General features: G+C 46.4%; 1 protein-coding gene across 7 annotated transcripts in view; it reads left to right on the top strand.

The window, feature by feature from the left end:
- The window catches only part of EML6 (EMAP like 6), a 226,943-nt gene that overhangs the window by 181,848 nt on the left and 19,644 nt on the right, over positions 1-25,451 (top strand). For 3 of the 7 annotated variants that reach the window (XM_036027959.1, XM_036027961.1, XM_036027963.1), the window contains 6 exons: positions 3,834-4,035; positions 4,135-4,261; positions 20,293-20,307; positions 21,638-21,646; positions 22,454-22,532; positions 24,948-25,077. In XM_036027959.1, coding sequence (XP_035883852.1) covers positions 3,834-4,035; positions 4,135-4,261; positions 20,293-20,307; positions 21,638-21,646; positions 22,454-22,532; positions 24,948-25,077 — 562 coding nt within the window. Of the gene's footprint in view, positions 1-3,833; positions 4,036-4,134; positions 4,262-20,292; positions 20,308-21,489; positions 21,647-22,453; positions 22,533-24,947; positions 25,078-25,451 lie in introns of those variants that run through there. The other 4 variants (XM_036027962.1, XM_028517434.2, XM_036027960.1 and 1 more) reach the window with 3 other exon arrangements.

The following is a 25,451-nucleotide window of genomic DNA, read 5'->3' on the forward strand; positions in this document are numbered from 1 at the left end:
TAAAACCACTGGCCAATATAAACTTCTTTAATAGTATTACTTCTCTTTCTCTGCTTTTTCTTTCTTTAATCTGATTTTTCTGGCACACTTTTCCTTCCAAATACATGTACCCAACCTGATGAGTATTTCCAGCTGTTTAGTTACACTCTTCCACTGCCCTGGGTATGCTGGACAGAGTTCACCACCTGTTACACACTGAATGTGTTCCCATCAAAATTCATATGTTGAAGCCCTAACTCCCAGTGTGATTATATTTGGAAATAGGGCCTTTATGAACATAATTAAGGCTAAACAAAGTCATAAGGATGGAGCCCAGATCCAATAGGATTAGTGCCCTTATAAGAGATACCAAAGAGCACACTCTCTCTTGATGCGCAAACACACCCGGGGAAGGCCATGGAACCCACAGTGAGACAGTGGTGTCCATAGCCAAGAGGAGAGCTCTCATCAGGGACCAGACTGGCTGGCACCTTGCTCTCAGATGTCTCAGCCCCCACAGCTGTGAGAAATAAATTTCTGTTGCTTAAGCCACCCAGCATGTCATGTTTTATGATGGCAGCCCTACCAGACTAAGACAGCGTCCCACCACAATATTCCAGCGTTGAGCTCTGTATTGTCAAGGCTCGTTGGTACCTATGAGATCTTATCACCGCACACAGCTCTTTCTATGTCCAAAATTTAAGTTCTGCTTGTTAGATTCTAAGATCACGTCATCTCCTTGGCCTTTTTCCTTCCATGGCAATGACGAATCCTTACATATTCAGTTTCATAGTTTAAAATCTTTGTGATGAGTCATTAGTCCCCTGAAAATCTCATTCTTTCTAGCCTCGGTGAGATCGACTCTCCTTTGCCCGAGCCCACCCATTTTTCCAGTACATTAAACCACATGCGATTCTGCCCTTTGACACCAATTCTGTATAGCTCGCTGATTGCTTCCCATCTCGCCCTTTCTTTTCCAAACGGTGCCCTGCCCCTACACTGGAGAGGTTAAAATATCACGGTTGCCCTGACCGGCATGGCTCAGTTGGTCGAGCATCATCCTGCAAAGCAAAGGGTCGCTGGTTTGATTCCCAGGCAGCACACATGATGGGTTGCAGCCCCTTCCCGGTTGGAGTGTGTGGGAGGCAGCTGATTTCTCTCACACATCGGGGTTTCTCTCCTTCTCTTTCTCCCTCCCTAGCCCTCTCTAAAAATAAATAAAATCTTTTAAAAAATAAAATATCACCACCCCCCAGAATGGGTGATGATAAAAGCCAAACCCCCTGGTTCAGGTGCTGGCTCAGGCATGAACTGTTTGACCTAAGGGAGTTTCTTAGAATCTCTAACAGAGCTGGGTCTCCTACACCACAGGAACAAATCTCTCTCTAATGGGATGTTATGTCATTATACGAATTAGTTATGAAACATTGAGAGTAATGTTCACTATATGGGAAATGTCCCAAACTTTTAGTTTTTACTGTAATTACTATTACCCCATGTTTTTAATTCTCCCCTTTCATTAAAGCTACTGTGGACTTTGGCATCCCTGAAGGTGCTACCCACACTCTAGTTCATCTAGAAATTAGCTATAATTCAGCGTATAATATCTAGAACTTGTCTATTGATGACCCTTCATTGAATTTTTTCATTTATATATTTATTTTATCTCTTGCAAAGTTGTAAAATCACCAGTAATTTAGCAACCTCATATCCTCCATTAGAAAAGTGTCATGAAGCAAACTTAAGGTTAAACAATGTACATCACCATGTCATTTATGTTTTTAAAACCCACCCTTAGGTTCTTAAGTTTCTTCCTCAGGCCGTCAAAGGGACTCAAGAGACTGGTTCTCCAAAGAGGAGCCTCGTACGTAGTGTTTTTCACACGGAAACACTGTGTGTGAACTGTCGTGAGTGCAGGGAGAGAGCAGGTGGCTTTCACCAGGTCTCAGGGATTTCTCCCCTAAAACCAGATAACAGCCAGCGCTCCGGGGATGGGTTTTGGCTTCTCCGAGCTTCAGCTCTCACTGTGAGAGTTGCAGGTGCGAGTCCTGGCAGTGCTGACAGAAATGCAGGATTTGCCGTGATGGCCCAAAGGACGATGCCTCCGACTGGCCGGGCCAGGTCTTCAGCAGGTTCCCTCCATAGGCCCTACGAGAGCCACCGAACATGCCTGCCAGCCGCCGCCTCCCAGGGGAGCAGCTGGGTTCCTGGAACCTTCTAGTAATTGTGAATCCCTTTTATTGTTCCATGGAACAGTAATCATGCTTCCCGTTCTGAGAATCTTGAATCAGCCTTTGCTGGAATTGACTCAGAAATTTTCTCAGTCCTTTCATCACTTTCCTTCCCTCTGCAAAGATTCTGATCACCTTATTTTCCCCCCAAATCTTTCTTTTTGGATTCTTTCTTTTTTCCCATCCTCTCTAGAAACCCTGTGTTTCTTCATATAAGTGGGAGTATGAAGAGGCATTTCTCAAACTCTTACTTTCTTCTCCTCCTCTCAAAACACAGACTTGCAAAATGGGTCGGTTCTTGCTTCTAGCAGGAAGACCAGCAGGACACCTGGCTGCAGCCACATGAATGTCGTCTTTGTGTCCTTGCCTTCTGGATCTCACAGGGCCACACAGCGGGTTCCACTGGGAATCCTTCCGTGGCTCTGTCTATTTGCTTAGCAAACTGGTGGCTCTGGAGGCTTCCTGGAAGCGCTACCAACCTGTCTGCTCCCTAGACTCTCTAGACTCAGTACTCTGCTGAGGAGCGGGCAGTCCCACGCCACTGTCAGGTGGGGGTCAGCCAAATCCAGAGAGATCTGGACCAAGAGTATTTTCAAGTCTCTTGCTCTCCTGCACCTGTCTCCCGCGTGTTTGTGGCGGTTTCAGGTTCCCTAGCATGCCAGTCCAAAACCCTCTGGGAGCCTCTTGTCTACTACTGAATAGTTTTTATTTGGGATGCTGATGGCCCTCTCATGACTTCAGAAAGTACACGCAGCTTCCCACATTGCGTAAGGTATTCCCTGGGAGTCGCTGAGAGGATGGAAAAACTCCCCCTTTTCAAATGGCTCCCACCGGAGCTGTTTTTGCCAGACTGTGGTGCATGAGCCAGAAATGGAAGCTGGCTTCTGGTGGCAGCTGCACCTCCCCGCTGCTTGTCCAGGCCGCCCCGGGTGAGCCTCCGCCTCACAGTCACTTGCCCTTCCCACCGAGCGCGCCGCTCCGAAGAGCCCGCGGTAATTACTAATAAACTGGGTTCTATTTACTTAATTGTGTTTGTTGAAAAGCAGCTTACTTTTTTTTTTAAATCAATTAGTTGAGTGTTTCTAGTGTTAGAGATTGTTTCCAGTGTCCATGGCCGAAACTGTTGTGCATATTTTAAGTGTTACGGAGGCCCCAGGATTAGAAGGAGTCCCTTGCTGATCTGCGCTAGTCTGGGCTGTGGCACAAAAACCACTGTGGGGATGACCTGGGAGGACGCTTCTGATCTCAAATGTCAGCCAGACTCTCAATCAGGAGTTTACACTGGAGACCTGTGGAGAATGCACATTTGATATCCGAGAGAAGCAGAAACAAGCTTTTTATATTCTTACGCTTCCAGAAACAGGTCCTGTAGCCTAACATTTAATTTGTTCCCTTGCAAACTGTTTTTTGAAGACCTACGATGAGCCAGGCAATGTTTTAGGGAAAAAAGACACCTAGTCCCTGCCCTTTTGGAGCTCACATTGTAGAAAATGTAAGAAATTTGCTGCTTAAATGTTTCATTTGTGTCCAGTAGAAACCACTCCAGGAAATAAAGTGGATGAAATAATCCAGACATGGGAATAGAGACCTGGGTGGGGTAATTGCCAATTTCTGGCTTCACAGGGCCAGCACGCAAGGTTCAAGAAGTACGTGGGGCACAGTGCCCACGTCACCAACGTGCGATGGCTGCACAACGACTCCGTGCTGCTCACGGTCGGTGGCGCCGACACAGCCCTGATGATCTGGACCAGGGAGTTTGTGGGGACCCAGGAGAGCAAGCTGGTGGACAGCGAGGAGTCAGACACCGACGCCGAAGAGGATGGAGGTGAGTCCCATCTGCCACACATCAGTTGCACCTTCCTCCCCATCCCCTCCTGAGCCACAGCAAGCCAACTCCATTCCTCTCCTCCTCCTGTTGTTTGAGGCTATGACAGTGACGTTGCTAGAGAAAAGGCCATTGATTACACCACCAAGATCTATGCTGTCAGCATCAGGGAAATGGAAGGCACGAAACCACACCAGCAGATGAAAGAAGTTTCCATGGAAGAAAGGTATGGTGTCGCCAGGTTTGTTTGCATTTATTGTACCTGATGACAAGAAACTCATTTAAACCACAGTGCACTTTCTTTGCCCTCAAAGATGCTTCTTAAGCCAGTTTTTTATATGTATGCACAGAGTCTTCACGTGCACACAGGCTTAATTTGGGGGAAGTTGCCCACAGCCCTCAATATATGGCAAAGGGTGGGTTACACTTTGCCAAAGCTGTTCATGGAATATGACTTGACTAGACATGGGATTTGGTTGGACTGGGCTCCCCTTGCTCAGAGAGGATGCTGGGATAGCCAAAAAGCTGTCTTGAATGTGGTGGCTGCGAGGAGAGCATGCTGACAGGCAGGAAGGAGGGAGCCTTCTGAGGCTATGAGAGAGTGTTTGTGGGTTGTGAAAAGCAATCCTCCCTTCTCACCAGAGTCCCTGCATTACTCTGTGTCACTTCGTGCACCTCTTCTGACTGCTTTATTACCTGCCCACATTTGTGCAGGTGTGTTTGACAATTCCAGGCCCATTTGACTTGGGTGTCTTGGATCTTGTGCAGAGAAGGAAAGCTGCTGGTGATATTTTAGGCCTTTTTGATGTACTATTTTGATGTACTATAAAGTACGTCAAGTACTTTAATGTTTGTAAAAAAAAGAGAGCTCATAATTACTATTTATCATATTCATAGAACGGAGGATAAATATTGAGTAAAAACATTTAACATCTCAAGAGAATTTCACGGATCTCAAAGATGTTTAAGAATTTTCCGTGGGATCCTCACACTGACGTGGGTTCAGTGGTCACAGCGCCCTGGACCTGCGGTGTGTGTCATTGAGGAGTGGTTTTTGGCATTCAGCATGGCCTGCGGCCTAATGAATCGCATGTAATAAATCTGATCTAGCACCTTCTACTATTGGGTAGGAATTTAGATACAAAGAAATAAAATGTCATTTCCCCCTCCTGTTCTAGTTCAGTGCCAGAAGTTAAAATAAGCTTGATAAACCGTGGGTGTGCTAAAGGCAAGAAGATTGCATCTAACGTGGGGTTGCATCTAAAACAACCCTAATTCTTTCCCAGCATTTTTGTTAGATGTCACTATAAAGGTTCCAATTTCTGTTTCGATTTTTTTAAAAATTATAGAGATTTTCTGTAATAGTCTATAAATTATAGTTTATTCTACTTGCAACATGGTTTTTTAGTGGCTGCAAAGAGAAAATAAATTTGAAGGACCTAATTCTAAGAGTAAAGAAAAAAGGACCGTAGGCACATATGTTCATGAATAAACCTTCCACTTAAATAATCTTCTCTAAAGAACACTTGGCAGGAGTTAAACATTGTTTTGAAAGAAAATTGCCCAACCTTTCCAGTTTCACATAACATTACGTAATGAGTTCACTTGGCTACTGATCCAAGGTTGGTTGTGGCTGATTTCTGCAACCAGTGCTTCATCGTGCCATGGGTGAGACTGGCCACTGAGATGTGGAAATCGAATCAAAGTCCTGCTTCCAAACACTGCAGCTGATTGCTAGCCTTAAGTGAGGCTCGTCCGAACCTTTCTTGGTCTTGGTGTCTCTTTGCACGGGTCTACAAAAGTCTCATACCTGCTCGATGTTGGAGGAGGTGGGTGAGCTGAAGGTAGAGATGACCCTAAGAACAATTTTCAACCTTAAATTCTAGAATTTTGAAGCTACCTCATTTTCTTCAGTGTGCCAGATTAGGAACTATTCCATAGCATACACAGGATTGGCTTTTTTTTTTAATACAAAAGAAAAGAATGCTTCATAGATAAAGAGGGAGTTATTTTGGTACTTTACTGGCATTTTAAAAAATAATTCACACCAGGGTGTAGTGAAGAAAACAATTTTAAGATAAATATAGGGTCTGGAGGAATAACAGGCCTTTTCTCTACATAGCAGTGTCTCTGATAACTTAAAAAGCCTTGACAGCATCAGATCCCACAGGGGCTGAAACCAGAGCACAGGATGCCAGCTGCATAGCATGCTGGGAGCAGAGCAGGGCACCCCGTGAGGGGGAGCAGACAAGGAGCAGTAAATGGGTCTGATTAACAGCCTCCATGGGGGCGAATCCCGATCAGAACCAAGAACAAGTGGTCTTCACCAGTTGTTGTCAGTAGTTTTAGGGGCACTTGAACCTCGGAGACAGGACTGTAGGCAGCTTCTGAACTGCAGAAGAGACAAATGGGTGTCATGCAAGGCAGGTCCTTCTGAGAATTTGTGAGAAAGCAGGATGAGAAAGGGAAGGCGGGGTAGCAGCCCTGGGGGCAGGGAGGACACCTAACAGTGAGTCAGCTGACAGCTCACCTGAGTCCTCACCTACCATACAGAATGGGTTCCAATGCCCCAGACACAAGAGAGGCAGAGACAGAGAAATGCTGGGGCATTGGACAGCAAGGCCCAGGCTGGGCAGTGCCTGGGTTCTCCATGGCACGTTCAGGGCAGTCATCTGTGACGCTGCCCCCTTTCACTCCTTCCAGCCCTGCCGATTCCAGGAGCAGAGGCTCTTCTTGACCTTCCCTGCATTGTTCCTTTCTGTGTATCACTGTAGATACCTGCCTACACCCGAGTGTCTTTTGTAAATAGCCAGGCCATGACATGTGCCAATAAGGCTAATGGGAGACAAAGACTCAGGAACCCCCATTCAGTGCCAGGACCTATTTTGCCTCTCACCAAAGTCTGGGGAAGTTCTACGTCTGGTTTAAACCCCCCTTGCAAACCGGGAGAGGAGTGTGGCATCTGTCACACTGAAAACGGTGCCTTGAAGGCAGTTGCATGTACATACCCATTGTTTTTTTAAGCAACTCAATTCTTAATTCCTAAAATTTAAGATAGTCACACAATATTTCAAATTCAACTCCATTATTTGATTTTAAAATAGCTGTGAGTCTTTAGATTGTGTTTCCTTGTACAATTTCTAACACATTGTGAGTTCTTCTTCAAAAGTCATGTGATCTCCAGTTCTAATCTTTCTGAGAAGTTGGAAAGCTGAGAGAAATTTGTTAATTGCTCTCAAAAGCATACTGGACTAATCTCACCAACACACAATCCCTTCCAGGTGTTTATCAAGTGTCCTGGTCACCCACTTGAACTTTGCCCTGACTCGCTGGGGGACCTTGCCCCCAGGACCCTGGCACACTTGGCCAGCCCATCCTCAGCCCTGGGCGAGCCCGTGGGCATCCCAGCCACTCAGCTGCTGCGAGTGGCCTGTGCTGAGGAAAGTCACTGACATCTTTCCAGTTCTGAGAATCCGGGCTTTCAGACCTCATCGAGGCCTCAGGGCTTCCCCCAGCACTTTCCTTCATCCCCGCTGACTCGGTCCATCTGGGTCTGGAGCAACCTGTGCAGGCTTCCTCCGCCTTTCCAGCTCCCAGCTCCAACCTGACACCACCCCTCGCTCTGGGCTGTTGGCCCCATCTCCTACTTTATAATGTTTTCTCATAACTTAATAGCTGTTTTGTATATCTGCAGACTGAAATTTATTACTTCATGACTATTTTAAATGTCAGGAAGTTCCTTTTGAGAAAAAGACAGGAAGGGGGAAAGCATAGTTTTTCAGAGCAGTTTAAGGTACAAAATGCTGCACATCATCACTGCACAAGGAATGGCACCAAAATCCTGTCATTTACTGGTAAGAAAAAAAAAAAAAGTCCCTCAGACTCACCAGGAGACAAAATCCCTAAAGTTTGCTCAGTACCAGATTATTAGAGTTGCCTATAAAATTACAAAATTCCTTTCAATACGTTAGCAAGGTCACACCTTGTTTACATATCATTTTTTTTAATTTATAAGGTAGGTAGTTTCAAAGGGGACCCTCAACCCAAACTGGTCTAAGGAAGAGGAACCCGTGGGCTCACACACATGAAAATCCAGGGATAGGGTGACCTCAGGTGTCGCTTGATATGGGAACTAAAACCAAGCTGCCAGGTCTTTGCTCTTTCTGCACATCGCAGCTCTCTTTCCTCTGGGTTACTGCAGCTTTTCAAGCAGGAACATGGTGGCAGTACTTGGACCTTACCGCCCCTGGGGTCAAAACCAGCAGGAAAGAACTGCCTCTGAGTCTCAAGTCCCCACAAATGCCTCATGATGTGCTATTGGCCCTGCTGGGTCACATGACCACCCTTAAATAAATCACTGTGACCTGGGAAATACGAACCCTTGACAGTTCATAAGTAGTCACATGCCACCCATGGACTAGCCATATATAGTCACCTCCCCAAGAAGTAAAAATCCAGGGCTGTTGTCAAAATTAGAGGGATGATTTCTGGATGGACCAAAATAGCAAATGTCTACTATACTCCACCCTTTTCTTGTCACATACACATATTTAAAATGCCCCAAATTAAACTGCCCCGCATATGATTAGAAATGCAGTTATCCTCTCCCCAGAGAGAGAGACATCTCAGAGTCTTAACTAGTTCCTGCAGCCAGCCCACATCCAGGTCTCAGGGAGTTGCGAAGTCTTCTCATCCAGGGCCTGATAAGGCTCCTCACAGTCCTGGGGCTAATGACAATGTTAACCACCACAGCATGCCAAAGAGACAGTGGTGACGAGAGGACAGACGAGGACAGTTGTCTTAAACTGCCACTTGGAAGAAGGGAGAGAGACAAATGTGCAGTGGCCGCTGGTCCACGCCCGTATCGTCCTCAGCCGAACAGCACAGTCAGGGATTCTTGTCCTTGTCATGTGCATCTTTGCATAACTGGACAGTGACAGGGATATTGGAAAATGCCAATAGAGCATGTAAAGGGTTTGTTTGCTGTTATGAGAAAAGACACAGACACGTATGGAAGTGAAAACGTTGCTGCCCTCTTAGAGGACCCTGCCTCCCAAACCTTACAAATTCCTCCTGGGACGTGAGCGATGCTCCTGTGGAGTAAGCAATCCGCCAGGCACCAGAAACTCACTGTCGTTCTCACGAGAGCATTCGTAGCCTCTCATCCTCCTGCGAGGACCTCCTGGACTCAGAGATGCTCTGGCTCTGTGCTCGGCTGCTGCCCAGGGGCTGTGACCAGTGCGCTCGGTATGACAGGGCAGGGTCAACTTGCAGGGACAGCTGCCCCGGGAAGCCCATGCTTCAGGTCAGTCTGAATTCCATTTTTATGATTTATCCTCTGGCCTAAGATTTGGCATTTCATTAGCATCTACTTAGGAGGAAAAATATTTTTTATATCTCAGACTGATAACCACTTGAATTCTCAAGGAAGGGAAGGTATATTAATTTAAGAGAAATGGCATTTTATTTTTAAAAATTAGGAAGTCATTTTTCACCCTTTCCAACCTCATCTTTTTATGATAAACTGAGCATGAGTTAATTAATGACTATTGATATAAATTTCTTTTTTAAAGCATAGTTTGTATTATTTGATTCTTTTTTTTTTTTTTTTTTTTTTTGGGATTTTCCATTTGAATATGTTTTTTTTTTTTGTTTTTTTTTTTATTTCAATCATTGTTCAAGTACAGTTTTCTGCCCCCTACTCCCGTTTCAGCCCCTCCACCCAACCCTCCCCCCTTCCCCCCATTACCCCCCACCCTTAGTTTTTGTCCATGTGTCCTCCAAATTTGTTCCTGTAATCCCTACCCATTTGATTCTTGAGGTAATAGTGTAACTTTTTATAGGTTCACCTGGTTATAATGAATGGCTTCCTATTGCCATGTTTCATGTTTCCACTGTCACTGTTTAGTTTGGAACAGACCATTCTTTGGTGTGTGTGACTTTGTTATAATAGCACCATATATTTCCACAATTGTCCTTGTGTTTTGACAAGAGGTCCCACACTTGTCTCTGGCTTTCCTGTCCCAAGCAGAGAATCTGGTCTCTATCGGGCGTACATTGCTGTGTCCCCCACAACTACTACAGGTTGCTTAAATTTCTGTAGACCTAAAATTGAAAAAAAAAAAACACTCTTTTTTATGGTTGTGAGGTTATGTTGATTTTTAAATGTAACTCTTTCAAGGGACAGCTTATTTCATTAGGAGAGTTCGAGTTTTGTTTTTTGCTGTGTTTTATGCACCATGTCGTGTGTTGTGTTTCTGAGGATTACATCGGGTAGTGTCGTCTGAGGCTTCCAAAACCTTTCTCTGCTCTGATTCTGGCTCCTGACTCAAGTTCCCTAATGCTGGCTTCAAAGAATACAAAATATAGGACACCTCGTATCTTAGACCAGAATTTCATAAAATTGGTAGACAGTGAAAGGAATAACCTTAAGTCTTTCAAGTTTGGGTTAAATTCTCTGTGTCGGTTGTGATCCCAGTAAGAAAAAGAGAGAGAACTCAGAATAGGAAGGAGTCTGGGGAGAGCTTAATGAAGGAACCACTAACAAAGGTTTGAGCAAGGTTAAGAGGAGCAACAGGGATGGGCAGTGTCTTGGGGAGAGCAACGGCTGGAAGCCATTACCACCCCTGGGCCTGAAGGAGCAGAGGAGGGCGCTGTTGCCAGATGTGGAGAATAGAGCTGAGGGGGCGGACCGCCTTGTGAGAGCTGAGCACTGAGGGAGAGGCTTGCAGGTAACCATCCTGAGCTCCAGTGGGGAAGCACCAGGGGAATAATCGGCTTTCTCCTTCCGTGCTGGCCTCTGGTTCCTCTCTGGAGCTGAGTGCAGGCGGCAGCTGAAGGGCAAATCCATTGCTGCAGCCCACAAGGACTGCAGTCCACAAGGCAGCCTTGGAAGGCAGCGGAAGGGTGCAGGGTAGATACGGGAGGTCACGTGGAAAGTAGCCAGCTCATTGTCCTTGAATTTGTTTTCCCAATGGGAACAGGTGTTTTCATCACAGAGAAGAACTTGAGGCCATTTAATGTTACAGAGTAATTACTATCATTTGTAAATGCCTTTGAATATACACGAGTATTCATTAACTAGTATTACAACAGTGCATATGCAGTCAATTAAAGATGCCAGTAGATACAGCCAAACCAATACCAAGAATCATTAGAGCCGTTTGGAACCTCACCCAGTGTAGGTGGGCAGTTAGGAGGGGCCGTGGCTTCTCCGCCACGGCGGGGCGAGCCCCCGGCACCACGTTAGATGAAACGCTGCCTGGCGCACCAGGAAGTCTGACTTGCGTCCTTGAGATCGTATTTTCCCACTCCATGTCGAAAGTCCCAAATATTCTTAGAAATAGTGTGTAATATCTTTGGCCCATCTCCTGAGATTTTTATTTTCACATTAGAGGAAAACCACTACCACGAATTAGAAACTTAGAACTATAGACACATCTATTGGCAATGCCCAGTTGTTTTGTGTGGATGAAGGATCATGCAGCCCCACTTTACATTCTGTGGTAACTGCACGATCACCACAGAAGTGAATCACACCGAATTTTAAAAATAACTTACAGCCCTGGCTGGTGTGGCTTGGTGGATTGAACGCTGGCTGCAAACCAAAGGGTTGCCAGTTCGATTCCCAGTCAGGGCATATGCCTGGGTTGCAGGCCAGGTCCCCAGTGGGGGCCACATTAGAGGCAACCACACACTGATGTTTCTGTCTCTCTCCCTCCCTCCCCCTCTCTCTAAAAGTAAATAAATAAAATCCAAAAAAGTAATAACTTATAGACAGGGTCAAATGGTATCTGCAAGTGTGGATGCTGGTCTTTTATTAAAATCCAAATGAGCTGGCCAGCCATTAGTCTTTCTCGTTGGCCCTGGTGGGGCCACGTATTGTAATTTGGTTCAAATATCTGTTGTTTGACACATGGTCCCCATCTCCTCCTCACCAAGGTGCTCTGATTAATCATCTATGTGGGGGAATGGTGATAATTGAGATTTTTATTTGATATGTTCAGTCAAAACCTGGAACTTGTGTTTGGGAAATAAAACCCCTACATTTATAATGATAAAATGCAGAATTAATAGAAATTGAACTTTATGGAAATTGGCACATAAATACTCACTTCTATTTTTCTAAGTGGACGCAATGCATTGGTTAGCTCGGAGATTGTTTTCTCAGTGCACCAGAGTCGGCAGTCCGATATTTTTTCGAGGTCTCTTACTAACAAGTGCTTAATAAAAAGATTTGCAGCTTTTGGCTGGCTATCTAGGGATGAATAAAACAGTGTAGGATTTAACTCTTTCTGTTCCTATACCTTCTTTAAGACATTATTTTACTTACTGTAGCATTTTCCACCCTTTACTAAAAGGAGAGGTTCAAACCCTACCCCTGTCCCACCATCTTCTCACTACAGAAGCTGCATAACTTATGGCCACAACTTAAAACTCCAAACTGAGCAGATGTGTATTTTTTTTCTTTCCTCAGGAAGGCCTTGGGCTTGCTTCTTGCCTCTCCTGTTTATCTTAGATAAGGAAGGTCATTTTTCTCTTGAGAGAGAGAGAGAGAGAGAGAGGGAAAGTCTGAATTAGAAAAGTTATTTTTTAATCCTTAAATTATATTGTCTTGACTCAAGTTTAATGTAGTTTGCTTTTGAAATTGTGATATTTATCGTTTTAGCCATCAATTTATTGGCATATTTACTCTAGATAGTCAGCTGTTTTATCTGGCTGTGTAATATGTATACAATCATTTTCTAAAAAGAAGTTTCAAGAAATGATTATTTTTATACACTTGTATCAATCAAGCTTCATGCGTTAATTAAATAATATCTGCTTTTCCAAAAAGAGTGTCCCTGATACAATTAAAAATCATTTTTTAATTTCTGTCCTCTGAATATCATCTTTATTTTTTTTTTCTAAATGACAGTCACAAGTCCAGCTGACTGTAAAAAGAAATATTTAGTGCACATATTTTAAAGTAGAAATTCTCAGTTAATTTTTAAAATTTGAAATCAGTCTCCATCTTGGCCATTTTTTAAAGCAGAGGTTAGTTAGTGACAGCATTTTGTAACAACTTTGTTATTATTACCATTACCTTTCCAACATGTGAAACCTTTGACATCTTCTGTCCTCCTTGTGTTTTAGTTCTGAAACTCTGACATTTACAAAAACGTTAGCTCGGTGAGTGAAAGAAAATCTCAGGTCCCTGGGGTTAGCTCTTACACCTAAAATCTCAGTAGATATCCAGGGTTTGCCTGGAGAATGTCTGGCTGCTTCCGGCAAGGGCCCGATGGAGTCCCGGGCCTTGATCTTACTTCTGACGCCAGTCTGCTTGGTCATCACAAGAGGACAGGGATGTGAATATGGGCAAGGTGACAGGACCGCAGTGGGACATTGTGCCATTTCTTGTAGAGAATGGAAAGCTGCAGATAGAGTCACGCAAGGCAGGAGCCCTCCACGTTTCCTCAGGCGGTGCTCATTTCCCAAATCCCCAGCGCGCCCCAACGAGGCAGTGCCAGCCCCTCCCGTGTGCATTAGTGGGTTCCAGCACCAAAGGGCCTCTGATTCTGCTCCAGCACTGAGGGTTCCAGACTTTTCCTCAAACCGTGTTTATAGCTGAAGCAGGAAGGCCCTAAGAGTGATCTTCTCCTATTATCTCATATCTTTTCCAAACTGATTTGTACAGATTTGTAAACATAAGCAAAAAGAAAGTCCTATTAAGAAAGTTGTCAAAAAAAAAGTTAGTTGTCCACCATAGGTTTATAAAGAAATGTTATGGGGGTGTTGTTTGTTTCAGCCCCCAAATTAAGAAAGAGCCTTCTTCTTTAATCCTTAAGGTTTAATCCTCAAACTGTTCTCATTAAAAATGTGGGAAAGGTTTAATGTTGGTTCCTTAATGTAGGGATTCATAGCATCAAGATATTTAAAGTTCCACTGGATTGCAAACTTCGTGAGACTTAGCCCCTGGAGGGTCGACCCTGTGTCCATTATGGCCACCACCACGTGCCCAACACTGCGTCTTAGACAGAATACCTAGCAAACAAATATTTCTTAAATGAGTAGATGAATGGGTGAACTTACTTGGCTTGCTTCTCTTAATACTGAAATAAATTAATCTGTCCTTAAAATGGTCTACAAAGCCACTCTTTGTCAATGGCCTTTGCCTTCATTTTGTTAGCATCTTTAGGTGGTCTTCTCTTTGTGGGAAACTGTGTGACCCGATGTGGGATCCGGCGGTGTCCCAGCTGGCCATGGGGCTGCTCTTGGTTAAATGAGTTTTTTTATCTTCATCCCATCTGTCCATTAGAAATTAAAAGGATTATTTGGTTTAAATCTAGCTAACCTGAGGCCAAAAGTACTGAAAAGAAAATTCTGTGTTATTGTAACCATCACACCTATTTTTGCATACAAAGCTTCTTTGTCAGCAGAGTTACAATGAAACAAAGAACATTCTCATAGTTGGCAAGGTGTAAAAAAATGGGACAGATTTAAATAACTTCCCTGAATTGAAACAAACCACCACCTATAGGTAATATCAGTTGTTGTTGTTGTTCCCTAAACATCTGTGCTGTGTTTAGGGACAGAAATCTGCTGGGAGAAACCGCTCCCAATTTCAAAAACAAGATGCTTTATTTAATCAGTAAATTCACATTTCAAGTTTGCCTGAGGCAAAATGAGGAAGCAGACCATGCTCCTGGCAGTGTGAAATCCACGAATGAACAGCCCAGCTCTCCTGGCACTTTCCTGGGCTGGGCAGGCCTGACAGAGGTCCTTTGTTGCCGTTGATCAATAGCTGCTTTGTGAGCTTGTATCGTTTGAGTTGCTAAGAACTGACAATCTTGCTAGCATAGCAGGTGCTACCAAATTTACCAGACAGATCTGTCAAGACCACAACATCCTATCTTGCCGCTTGGTCCAGCAAATGGGAATTTCTGATTCTGCCTTTCAGTCCCATTTGCGCTGATCGAGTGGCTTTAAATAGCCCACGAGTTGGCACAGAGACCTGCAGTTGCATGTGTTGTGTGTAAGCAAAGCTCCAACCTCAGTCCACAAAGGAAACAGGGCAAGGAGAGTCCCTGCTCCTCCCGAGTGTTTCTCTCTCGGCCAAATTCTCCTTCTTCCCTTCGCTCCTTGGTTCACTGAGAGTTCCACTCCCCGCTGCTCTGAGCAGGTAGAAGAGAGCTAGTTTCCTGTCCTAAGGAACTGAAGCTACAGTATCTATTAAACCATAAAATGCTGAAATTCATCGTTTTTAAGGCCTGCTGTTTAGCTCTGCAGCTCCACTGAAAGCTGAATAGTTGATTCTTTTAAAGGGAATTTAATGCTACCATCATAAATGATTTTTTATTCAAATCTCTTGATTTTCTGTAGTGTTTGAAGCAAAGTAATGATACCTATATAACAGATAATTAACCCTGCCAAACTATCCCCTAATGAAGGGGATAGTTTGTTTGCTTTTTATCATAAAGGATGTGCCAGGCCATAAAAGTCCAGAGGAAAATGCTTTAAAATGTTGTCTAAAAAAGATTACTGCACCTAGGAAACCCTAGTCCCGCAGTGTAATCAGTAGACTCACACCCACTCACGGAGATGGCATCACCCACGGTAAGCGCTGTTCTGTTCTGTGGAAAGGGAATGTCTCTTAGGAGACAGTGGCAGAGTTGGGTCTGATTGTTTTAATCCAGCCTCCAAAAATCTCTCAGATTTCCACTTGGAGGGAATGGAGGCTACGGGGTCGTTCTCTCTGCCTCTTTCTGCTGTTGTGTGGTCATGATGTGGTAACTGAGGAGGTATTTGCAGAAGCTTTTCAAAGGTGCTCGATTTGTGCCCCTTGAAATGATGTTGGTGAGCTATAAGTTGCGGATCTCTTTCACAGATGTGTTTATTTTTTAAATTGTTATTATTTTAAATATTTCATTTATTTATTTTTAGAGAGAGGGGAAGGGAGGGAGAAAGAGAGGGAGAGAAACATCAATATGTGGTTGCCTCTCACATGCCCCCCACTGGGGACCTGGCCTGCAACCCAGGCATGTGCCCTGACTGGGAATTGAACTGGCAACCCTTTGGTTTGCAGCCCATGCTCAATCCACTGAGCTACACCAGCCAGGGCTGCAGGTGCTTTTAGAGTATATCGGCATGCTTTTTAACCAGATCCACCCACTCCTTTGAAGTTCATGTCATGCTCTGCCATCTCCTGCCTTTCCCTTCCTGCCATTTATTGACTTCCTGCCTCTGAGCAGGAAGCTAACTTCTGAGCTAATAGCTAACTGGTCAACCTCAGCTCCCTCCATGCCCTGAGTTACATTCTTACCCATAGTGCCTCTCTCCCTCAGTGACGTCTCCTTTCTCCTTTAGATTTCTCATTCTCAGTACACCCAATCTTCATCCTCATTATGACATCCAGTACCTAGACACTTCCATTTTTTTCTAGGTTCATCAGCTCCCTCCTGCCCTTACTTTTTTTGTTTGTCTACCTAAATGTCACTCTTACAGTCATGTAAGAGTGTAAGACTCTTCACCCCTACATTTCTCCTACCACCCACCCCCTCACTCTTCAGACTAGAAAGTGACATCGGCGCACAGTGCCCTCACCCGAGTCAGTGTTGCCAGAGGCACTTCGGTCCTCTTTGCTGCTCGTTCATTTTCATTCTCACCTTTGGTTGGTTCCCTTTGCCATCCTCTCAGCAGTCAGACACATTTTTGCCTCCTTCTCAACCTTCTGCCCAAACCCCTTCCATTTCTGGCTTTTCTAACCTTCTTCACGGAGAAAACAGAAGCCATTGGGCATGAACTGCACCTTGGTCCTTGTTTTCTCTCCCCTGTCTTGCTTCCCATCCTCCACCCCGCATAAACCATTCACCTCCTTTCTTCTCTTTTTCAGGGAAAGTGAGTCCCTCCTCCTCTTCAAGTCTGGCCCCTCGGCTGATGCTTGGATGGGACCTCGGCCTCCCATCGTCTCTGCTCCCTCATCATCTCTCCTATGTCACTCTCCTTAGCTAGAGCCCTGTCCTCAGGCCAGAATCATGTTCCATCTTTCCCATTCCCCCTAGCTCTGTTCAAGGAAAACAACAAACCCTTTGACTTATTTTGTACACCTGGATGTATGTCCCACCTTCACCTTTCTGCCCTTTTCCCTTCTTATCCAAGCCTTAGAGAGTCTCTCCTTCACTCTTAGCCCATTCCATCTGTCTTCCATCCATGTCATTCTGCTCACATGGAGACTTCCTAATCCCCAAATCCAGTCCACTCTCTCTTTGTCTTATTAAAGGAAGGACTGTTTCTCCTGAGGTAGTGTTCTCCAGTTGAAATAATAGTACAAGCTGTGGATGTTCTTTTTTGAGTAGCCACATTAAAAAAAGTTAAAAGAGATGGTGAAATTAATTTTAATGATATACTCTACTTAATCCAATATCTAATAAATTATTTCAACAAGTAATCAATATTATTAGTGAGTTGTTTTATATTATTTTAAAAATTATTTTTACTAGGACTTCAAAATCTGGAGTGCATTTTCCCATTGTAGCACCTCTTCATTAGACTGGCCGCAGTTCAAGTGCTCAGTGGCTACCTGGTTGGACAGTGAAGTTACAGACACTCTTCTCCACTTGCCTCTGGAAGCAATGTCTCCCGGCCTCCTCCTGCCTCTCCAGCATTCCTTCTCAGTGTCCCATCTCTACTCCCTCCCAGGCCCTCACCTGCTATTGATCCTCAGGACCTCACCTCCCGCCAGCCTCTCTGTACCCTGCACCCTCTCCCTGATTAATCTCATCTATTCCACCCACTGGGGAGTGATTCCCAAGGTGCTAAATCTAAGTCCCACCTCTCAGTTGAACTCCCAACTGGTACAGCCAGCCCACAGATGTCCAGAATTTGACACACCAAACTTGAACCCCCCACTTTTCCTCATAGATCTTCTTCTGTCTCAGTGGTGCCACCATCCACTGAGATGCCCAGCAGAAAACTGGTATTGTCCGGTTGAATTGTCCTTCCTCCTTTATCTGCTAAAGCTAATCAGTTACCAAGTCCTCAAAGTCGGCTTCACCAATATTCTTTAAATATGCACTTGTTTCCTTCTCCACACCCTCAGCATCTGTCAGATCTTCACCATCCCTCCCGTGGACTATTGTAGTGGCCTCTTCAATAGTCTGTCTACCTTACTTGTAGTTCCTTCCGTTCCATCCTTGATGCTCTCAATTTTTCACCTGAATAAATTGATATTCACCTACAAAGGCCATGTCTGGGACTATATCCTCATTTTAAAAAATATTTGTTTTCTTCTTTTCAAGAAAGGGGAAGGGAGGGAGAAAGAGGGAGAGAAACATCAATCACTTGCCTCTTGCATACTCCCAACCGGGGCCTGGCCCCCAATGGAGGCATGTGCTCTGACTGGAAATCGAACCAGTGACCTTTAAGTTTGCAGGTCACTGCTCAGCCTGCTGAGCCCCACCAGCCAGAGCTATATACCCATTTTTTAAGGGCTGTGTTATATGCTTAGGTCAAGAGCATTTTTAAGATCGCAGGCTCTCAGGTCACCCGTAGTTCTCCTGCCCGACTCCCTTTCACTGCACTTCACCACTGAGCAGCTGTGTAGATGGTTCTGGAAGACACATGAATGCATTAAACAGAATTCATTTTATTTGTTTTGATGATAGCCTCCGTGGCTTTGGAGACTTTTCCTAAACCTGCACATACCCTAGAGCACTGGTCTCTCTCTCTCTCCCTCCCCACAGATATCTCTGAAAATCTGGTTACAACACACCCCTTCCCACTCCTCCAGAAAAATGCACGTGTGCAAACGTGATTCAGCGTGAGTGTCAGGGGTTCACTGAGTCCCTGAGGCCCACCCAGGGGGAGATAGACCTTGTTTGAGGACAGCTCTGAAACAGTCTCCAGATCATCTACTGGTTTCTACCCAAAACCAGGATCAAGAGTAGCTTGGTTTCCTAAGACATTTTGAAAACTCTCAGAGCATTTCATAGCACATTTTGGAATATAGCTACGATCTCCTCCAAAGGCACTTTGAACACGATCTAACTAACAGCACTAAACACATTTCCAAACTTGCTTTTCTTGGCTAAATGTAGCCGAGTTTCTTCACACCGCCACCTCTTTTTATGGAAGCTGCTTGGAACTGCTTTGTTTCTCACTGGGTTTCTGAGCCTGCCGCCTGTCGGCCGTCACGCTGAGACTGGTTTCCACGTCGTCCTCGGTCATTTCAGAAGCCCCCTCCAAGACCCTTGGCGCTGAAGGCTCTGCTGCACAACTTGGGTCATCGTGCGCTCTTGCCAGCCCTGCACCCCAGGGAGGGGGCACACCTAGGCTCTGGCCACCCTTGGGGGCCTTTGGCCAGGTGAGGGTGTGTGTCAGGGAGCACTGCACACCTCTCCAAATGAGTCTCAGCTTTCTCCTCAGCAGCCTGGCTGCTGGGCAATGAGCTTGCAGCAGGGATTGACCTTCGCTGCCCGTGGAATGTGCCGTTTCCACGGGGCACAGGAGTGCACGAGGCAGTGACTGCACCCACAGGTGTGGGGCGGGTCTTCAGCAGCCCACACCCTCTGCACTGGGCAGGAACAGGGCTGCCTCCTTACTTAACACCCAGTCACATGCTTGAGTTCACAGCCTCTCCTTGGGGTTCCTGGCCCCACACTCTCTTCCTTGGCAAAGCTTCTCTCCTGCTCTCTCCAAATTCAAGCCTGTGCATCTCCCTCTCTCCTGATTATCCAACTTGTTTGCTCTCTTGCCAGGCTCCCTCCTTAAATTTCGTGCCCAATGGAAGCTCTCTGCATCTTTGTTTGTCCTCAAAGCCCCACTTGCTCCCAGGAGGCCCCTTTGTGTCTCTGTTCCTTCCACCTCCAACCCCCAGCCCCTCACCGTCCAGCTCTTAACCTTTCTGAGTCTCCCTTGCGACTCCCAACGGCGCTCACTGCCTTCCCCGCTCTCCCAGCCTGCGTGCCAGCTGGAAACAACCAGCTGTAAAGAGTATATTGGACTGAAAAGGGAGTGAATGCTCTCATACACTCTCCTCTTTCCCACCTCAGCCAAGCTTTTCAGAGTCACATTTCCAGTGAACTCTGAATCTGGAAGGATTTAAATCCACTAAATCTGGAAGGATTTAGATCCGCTGAAAAATGCTAAACCTCCAGCGTTTGACCATGTTTGAAATTTTTGGCAGCCCCTCCCGTGTCTGATATTACGAGCACTGTTTATAGATGCCTGGAAAGAAGCCTTTAATGCTTGTATTGTGTTTTAACTTGCTTTCCTTTGGAGGCAGGGAATTGTCAAGTAAGTATTCACAGCACTCTGCAAAAGCCCAAGTGTTCGATGAGCATCCGGTACTAAGCGTTCATGCAGAATCCACCACAGCCGCCAAGGGCCTGTCCCTAAAACCCGCTGAGTTTGCCACTGTGCAGGTTTCTTCCCTTTGCGCCTCTCATCTTCAGTTTGGGAGCAATACAGCTGTGAACGTATGCTTGTGAAATAGGAAAGAAACATTCTGACACTGCTTTACTTTTCAGTTTTTAACTGAAAAACAAGGTGAAAAAAGCATCAGATTGCCTCTGCGTGTATATATATACAGTGCCGTGTATATATTAATACACAGTGTTTGTGCCTGTATGCATACTCTATCTACACTGTATAATATGTGGCGTATTATACAACCTGTGCGTACCCCGAAAACAAGCCCTGCGTTCAGTCCCAACGTCTGCCAGTGAGTGAGCCAGGCTGCAGTCCTACTGTCCCCTCGCTCCCGTCTCAGACCTTGGCTTGCTTTTGCCATACACCGAAACATTCTTGGTGAAAGAAGAAACCCACGGATTTCATTTGAAAGTCCCACTAAAACAGAAGAAAGAGCGGATGTCCTGGGAATCGATAATTAATGTGAAGGAAGTGTCTCATTGCGAGAACTGGCACGGCCCCCGCTTCCCGGCTTTGCTAATTCGGCAGCGATGATGTCAGCCGGGGGTGTCGTTTTGCAGAGCTGTGCTCCCTACCCATTCTTCGGTGCTGATTATAATACCATTTGGTCCAGTGATCACTTATGATTACATAACATGTTTTGATTGAAGAGTTTCTGAGAAAATACAGATAGCTTGTTTAACCCCAGCACAAAAATGCAAGCTGTTCCAGCAGGCCAGCTGCCCTCCCGAGAAACACTGGAAATTATTAGGCTAAATTATGAGCTGAACTTGATTTGAAAACAAAGCACCCATTGTGCATAAGTCCCAGCGACATCCAGGAGGATGTGATTGTTTTTCTGACAACAAGTTTGTCCCCAGCACGCTCTAAAATAAGCAGAGTCCCCAGGCGCATTTGCAAAGTCACGGAGAGTGTGTGGGAAGCATTGACAAGGCTTCCTTTTTTCTCCCCATTCTGTAGGCGCATTAGTGCAGAGTTTGCCCAGAGATGCCAGGGTATGAGCTTTCTGAATTTGTAGACTGGTGCACTCTTTCATTTCTGTTTTAGTTCTTTGCTGGCATGCTCGGGAAGCATGGTTTGTGCCACACAGGAATGTCTGTTCACTTGGAAAATGCTTGTGCATGAATGAGGTGCTTGCTCACGTGGCTCTAAACTGTACTAAGTTTCTCACTTGGCTTTGTTTGCTGCTTACAAGGGGATCAAGGTAATCCTTTCTCTTCGTCTAGCTGGAGAGCAGTAACTAATGGATTTGGAATGTGTGGTGGGGGCTGGTTCAGGTCTCCCCTACCCGTCCCTGGTTTCCTAAACTCCAACAAGTTGATTTAAGGGAACCCCTGGTTATCCAAAATGGATTCATATAAGAATCCATGAGGGCTTACCCATTACAAACTCTCCTAATTCAGTGTAAAGGCCCAGATCTCCAAAACTGAGAATGGAAAAGCAAGCTCTGCTATGAGGGTAGCAGTTGAACGTAGACCATAACCCTGAGGCGTGGGGCAGAGTGGGAGTTCTGTTACTGGCCCTTTTGTGTAGTGGGAGTGACCTGAGTACAGGGCAGCCAGGCCCTTCCCAAGCCTGGCTTGGAAGTCCCACTTCACGGCATGCCATGATTCTTTCACTGCCCAATTCAGAGCAAGTTTGACACATCCCTGGTTGCAAAGTGCTGGTGAGTTCAGGAAGCACAGCCTCTACCTTCTCATGCTTAAGCTCCTCTTTGGTTGTAAAGTCAGCCCTCTGGCTCAGCTGTCCTTCCTGGCTCCCGAGAGAGAGGGACCAACCCTGGGCCACCACAGTTTGGGTGTGGGGAAGCCGCCTCAGCGCCCGTGAATCAAGGCCTCGTCGTGCAGGACCCTTCACGTCAAAAGCCACTTTTCAGAAGAGGGCGTGGAGGCAGGCAAGGGGGGGCAGCACAGAGCAAACCCAGGAGGAGGGTCCTCTGAGTGGGGGAGAGGGGAGCCTGGCCTCGCTGTCTTTTGTTCAACACTGTTTCTCTGACCACTCTCTGTTCCAGGCCACCTGTGAGCAGAGCTGTTCCCCAGCCTGAGAAACTCCAGAAGAACAATATCACCAAAAAAAAGAAACTGGTTGAGGTGAGGAAGTCAGATATGTTGCTTTTAATCTGGAGTCAGTGTTGTAAGACCTGGTGGGCATCACCATCTGCCTGTACCACCGAGGCCTTCAAGTGGACCTGGTGGATCTGGTGGCTCCCGTCCCCCCTCCCTCCTGCATGGCATTGTGTCCCCATCCCAGTGACTGGAATCATGCCCACTGGGTCCTGTCAGTAAATGTCCCATGTTCTTCAGCCCTGGCTCCTTTTTCCTAAACCTGGAACCAGTCGGGGAGGGGGAGGGAGAGGTGGGGAGAGTATGAGCCTATTCGCTGTCTCTGCTGTTTGAGCACTTACCCTGTGCCAGGTACTATGCTGCAAACTTCCTGTGGAGTGTTTTATATGAAGTATAAGTACCTATGAAGTAGGTACTTCTATTGTTTCCATTTTGCAAATGAGGACACTAGTTCAGGGACATTCAGTGACTTGTTAGGCCCCCTGCCCAAGATGACCACGGCAGCAAGTGGTGAGGTGTGAACTCGGTTGTTGAGACTTGAGGGTCGTGCTGTCGGTGAACCTGCTGTTTTCTGGGAGAGGTCTCCAGACTGTTCGTCCTGCTTGGACCCCTCCCTGCTGCCTGCAGAGTCAGCTCTTTAAAATAGAGCTATTCATGCTTCACCCCGCCATCGAGACCCAAGGGATTCCTGCATTGCTGACTGGGGATCAGATGAGTGGTTCCAGAACTTTGCCCAGGAGCTCCCTTTAAGCTCCTCTCTTGTGATTCTTCACCATAACTCAGATCTCCAACCCAAACCAACTCTTTAGTGGTCCCTGGAGCTGTCCTGAGCTTGCTGGCTCCTGGTGAGAACTTCTCAAGCTCCATTCTGCTCGGAAGCTCCTCTTTCTGCCCCACACCCTGAACCTTCCAAGTCCTTTTTGGCATCTTCTCTGTCCCTGATGCTCTTCACCCTACACCCTCCTGCATGCCCACCCCCACCCCCAGCCCTGTCACATACTCTGCTGCCTTTCTTTCTTGCTCATTGGTCTCCCCTACTAGACTGTGACCCCACTGAGGCCTTTACTGGAAAGGGGGGGTTCACTGGGGGCGCTTATCATAGAGCACAGCACAGGTCAGGAAATGCAGCTGATCTTCAGGAAAGATAAGATCCAGAGCTGAAAAGCCATTATAAGCCAAGACGGTACCTTTTTCTGCCTCACAGGATCTTGTGTGTGTCTGATGCAGTCTGGTAACTACTTTGGTGGACTACGAGTCCTACCCAGCGCCTGAGTTCACATCTCCTCAGTTAATGAAACAGCAAGGCCTACCAGTGTCCCTAGTCCTAAATTCCTGGGGGAAACCATCTGACTGGCCCAGCTTGAGTCCATTGTCCATGAAGCCTGGGGGTCAGATTATTACACACACAGTTGCTGAGGAACACTTGGAAGTGAGGGGTGGGGGTGCGGGGAGACCGAGGGCTGGGCAGACACTGAGTACATTGAAAGGAGGAGGGTTTTCCAGGTGAGAGTTATTTTAAAAAGCGAAATCATAAAGATAGGAAAGCTGAGATATGGGAGCTAAACAGACAAGTCAGCCTGACCAAGGGGTGTAGGGGATGTGTGTAGGGGCCAGTTGTGCCAACCTGAGGAGTGCCGGCTTTTCCCAGGGGCAGTGAGAGTCAGCAAATGTTGTTGAGTAAGGAGTGGTGTGGTGTGTTAGGAGAATTAATCTAGTGTTCGCAGTTGTTGAGCACTGGAGAAAGAAAGGGCCAGAATCAGGGAACCTGGAGAAAAGGATCCCTGGTCTTGGGTCCCGCCCACCAGCACAGTGCCTGGCGCAGAAGCGCTGCCAACCACACATGTGCATCAGATAGAATCAGGAGCCCATCTGATCTGAATCAGCTGCTGCTCTTTGTCTTGGAAGACAAGCCAGGAAGAAGAGAAAGACTGTAAACCCAGAACAGTATCTAGTTGTTGAAAAAAATGCAAATGGTGTAGACACTCTGTAGGGCAAGCACCCAGCGACAGAATGAGCGTGGCATTTGCCTCCACATTCTGCCCCGCCAGGCCCCGCTGCATCTGTGGGAATCAGAGCAGATCTCTGAGCCACCATTCAGCTCACCTAAGGGTGCCTGCCAAGGTGCAGACGCGAGACTCCTCAGCAACTTTTATACAGAGAGCATGGAACCCATAGACTTTGGCTCTCCGGAGGGGTGGGGAAACAATCCAGTGTGGTTAGAAAACTCACTGTGATTCCGTGCGTTAGCCTGCCCCCCTCGCATTCCAGGCAGCATAAAAGAACAAAAGGGCTGCACTTGACCCTCAGCTAGTCAAGAAGCAAAGCGTTTTCAGTGAGCGGTTGGCTGTTTCACGGGCCACCCGGTTCCGGTGAGACGTGTGGCTCTTCTGCAGTGCGGACTCGCTCCTCTCAGGCCACTCTTGTTTCTGTGTGGGCACGCAGGAGCTGGCTCTCGACCACGTGTTTGGCTACCGAGGGTTTGACTGTCGGAACAACCTGCACTACCTAAACGACGGCGCCGACATCATCTTCCACACCGCAGCCGCCGGCGTCGTGCAGAACCTCTCCACAGGTGACTGGGCGGGGAGAAGGCACCGCCTAAACACGGGCTCTCCTTCAGCCGTCGTGTGCACTTCCCTCTAGATGCCCCAAAGCTTAAGCTTTCTCTTCCCTTGAAAGCCATTCCTCTCCTTTCCAGACTGGTATCACTTAGTCCTAGAAAGTGCTCAGGCCCAGGATTGGAGAGTCCAAGGGGTCAAGGTCAGAGAGGTGTCGATGTTTCCACCGACTTCCAGGAGACTGACTGGGTGGGGAGGAGGCAGAAGGAGGGTGTGGGGAACAGAGAAATTCCTTGCAAACAGGAACAAAGAACAAGGCGTAGGGGAACCTGTCTCATTCATTTTTAACAGTGACCAAATTTTTAGCAGCTCAGATTTCCAAGTTTTA

Source organism: Phyllostomus discolor, chromosome 6 (assembly GCF_004126475.2).
Source record: "Phyllostomus discolor isolate MPI-MPIP mPhyDis1 chromosome 6, mPhyDis1.pri.v3, whole genome shotgun sequence".
Lineage (NCBI taxonomy): Eukaryota > Metazoa > Chordata > Mammalia > Chiroptera > Phyllostomidae > Phyllostomus > Phyllostomus discolor.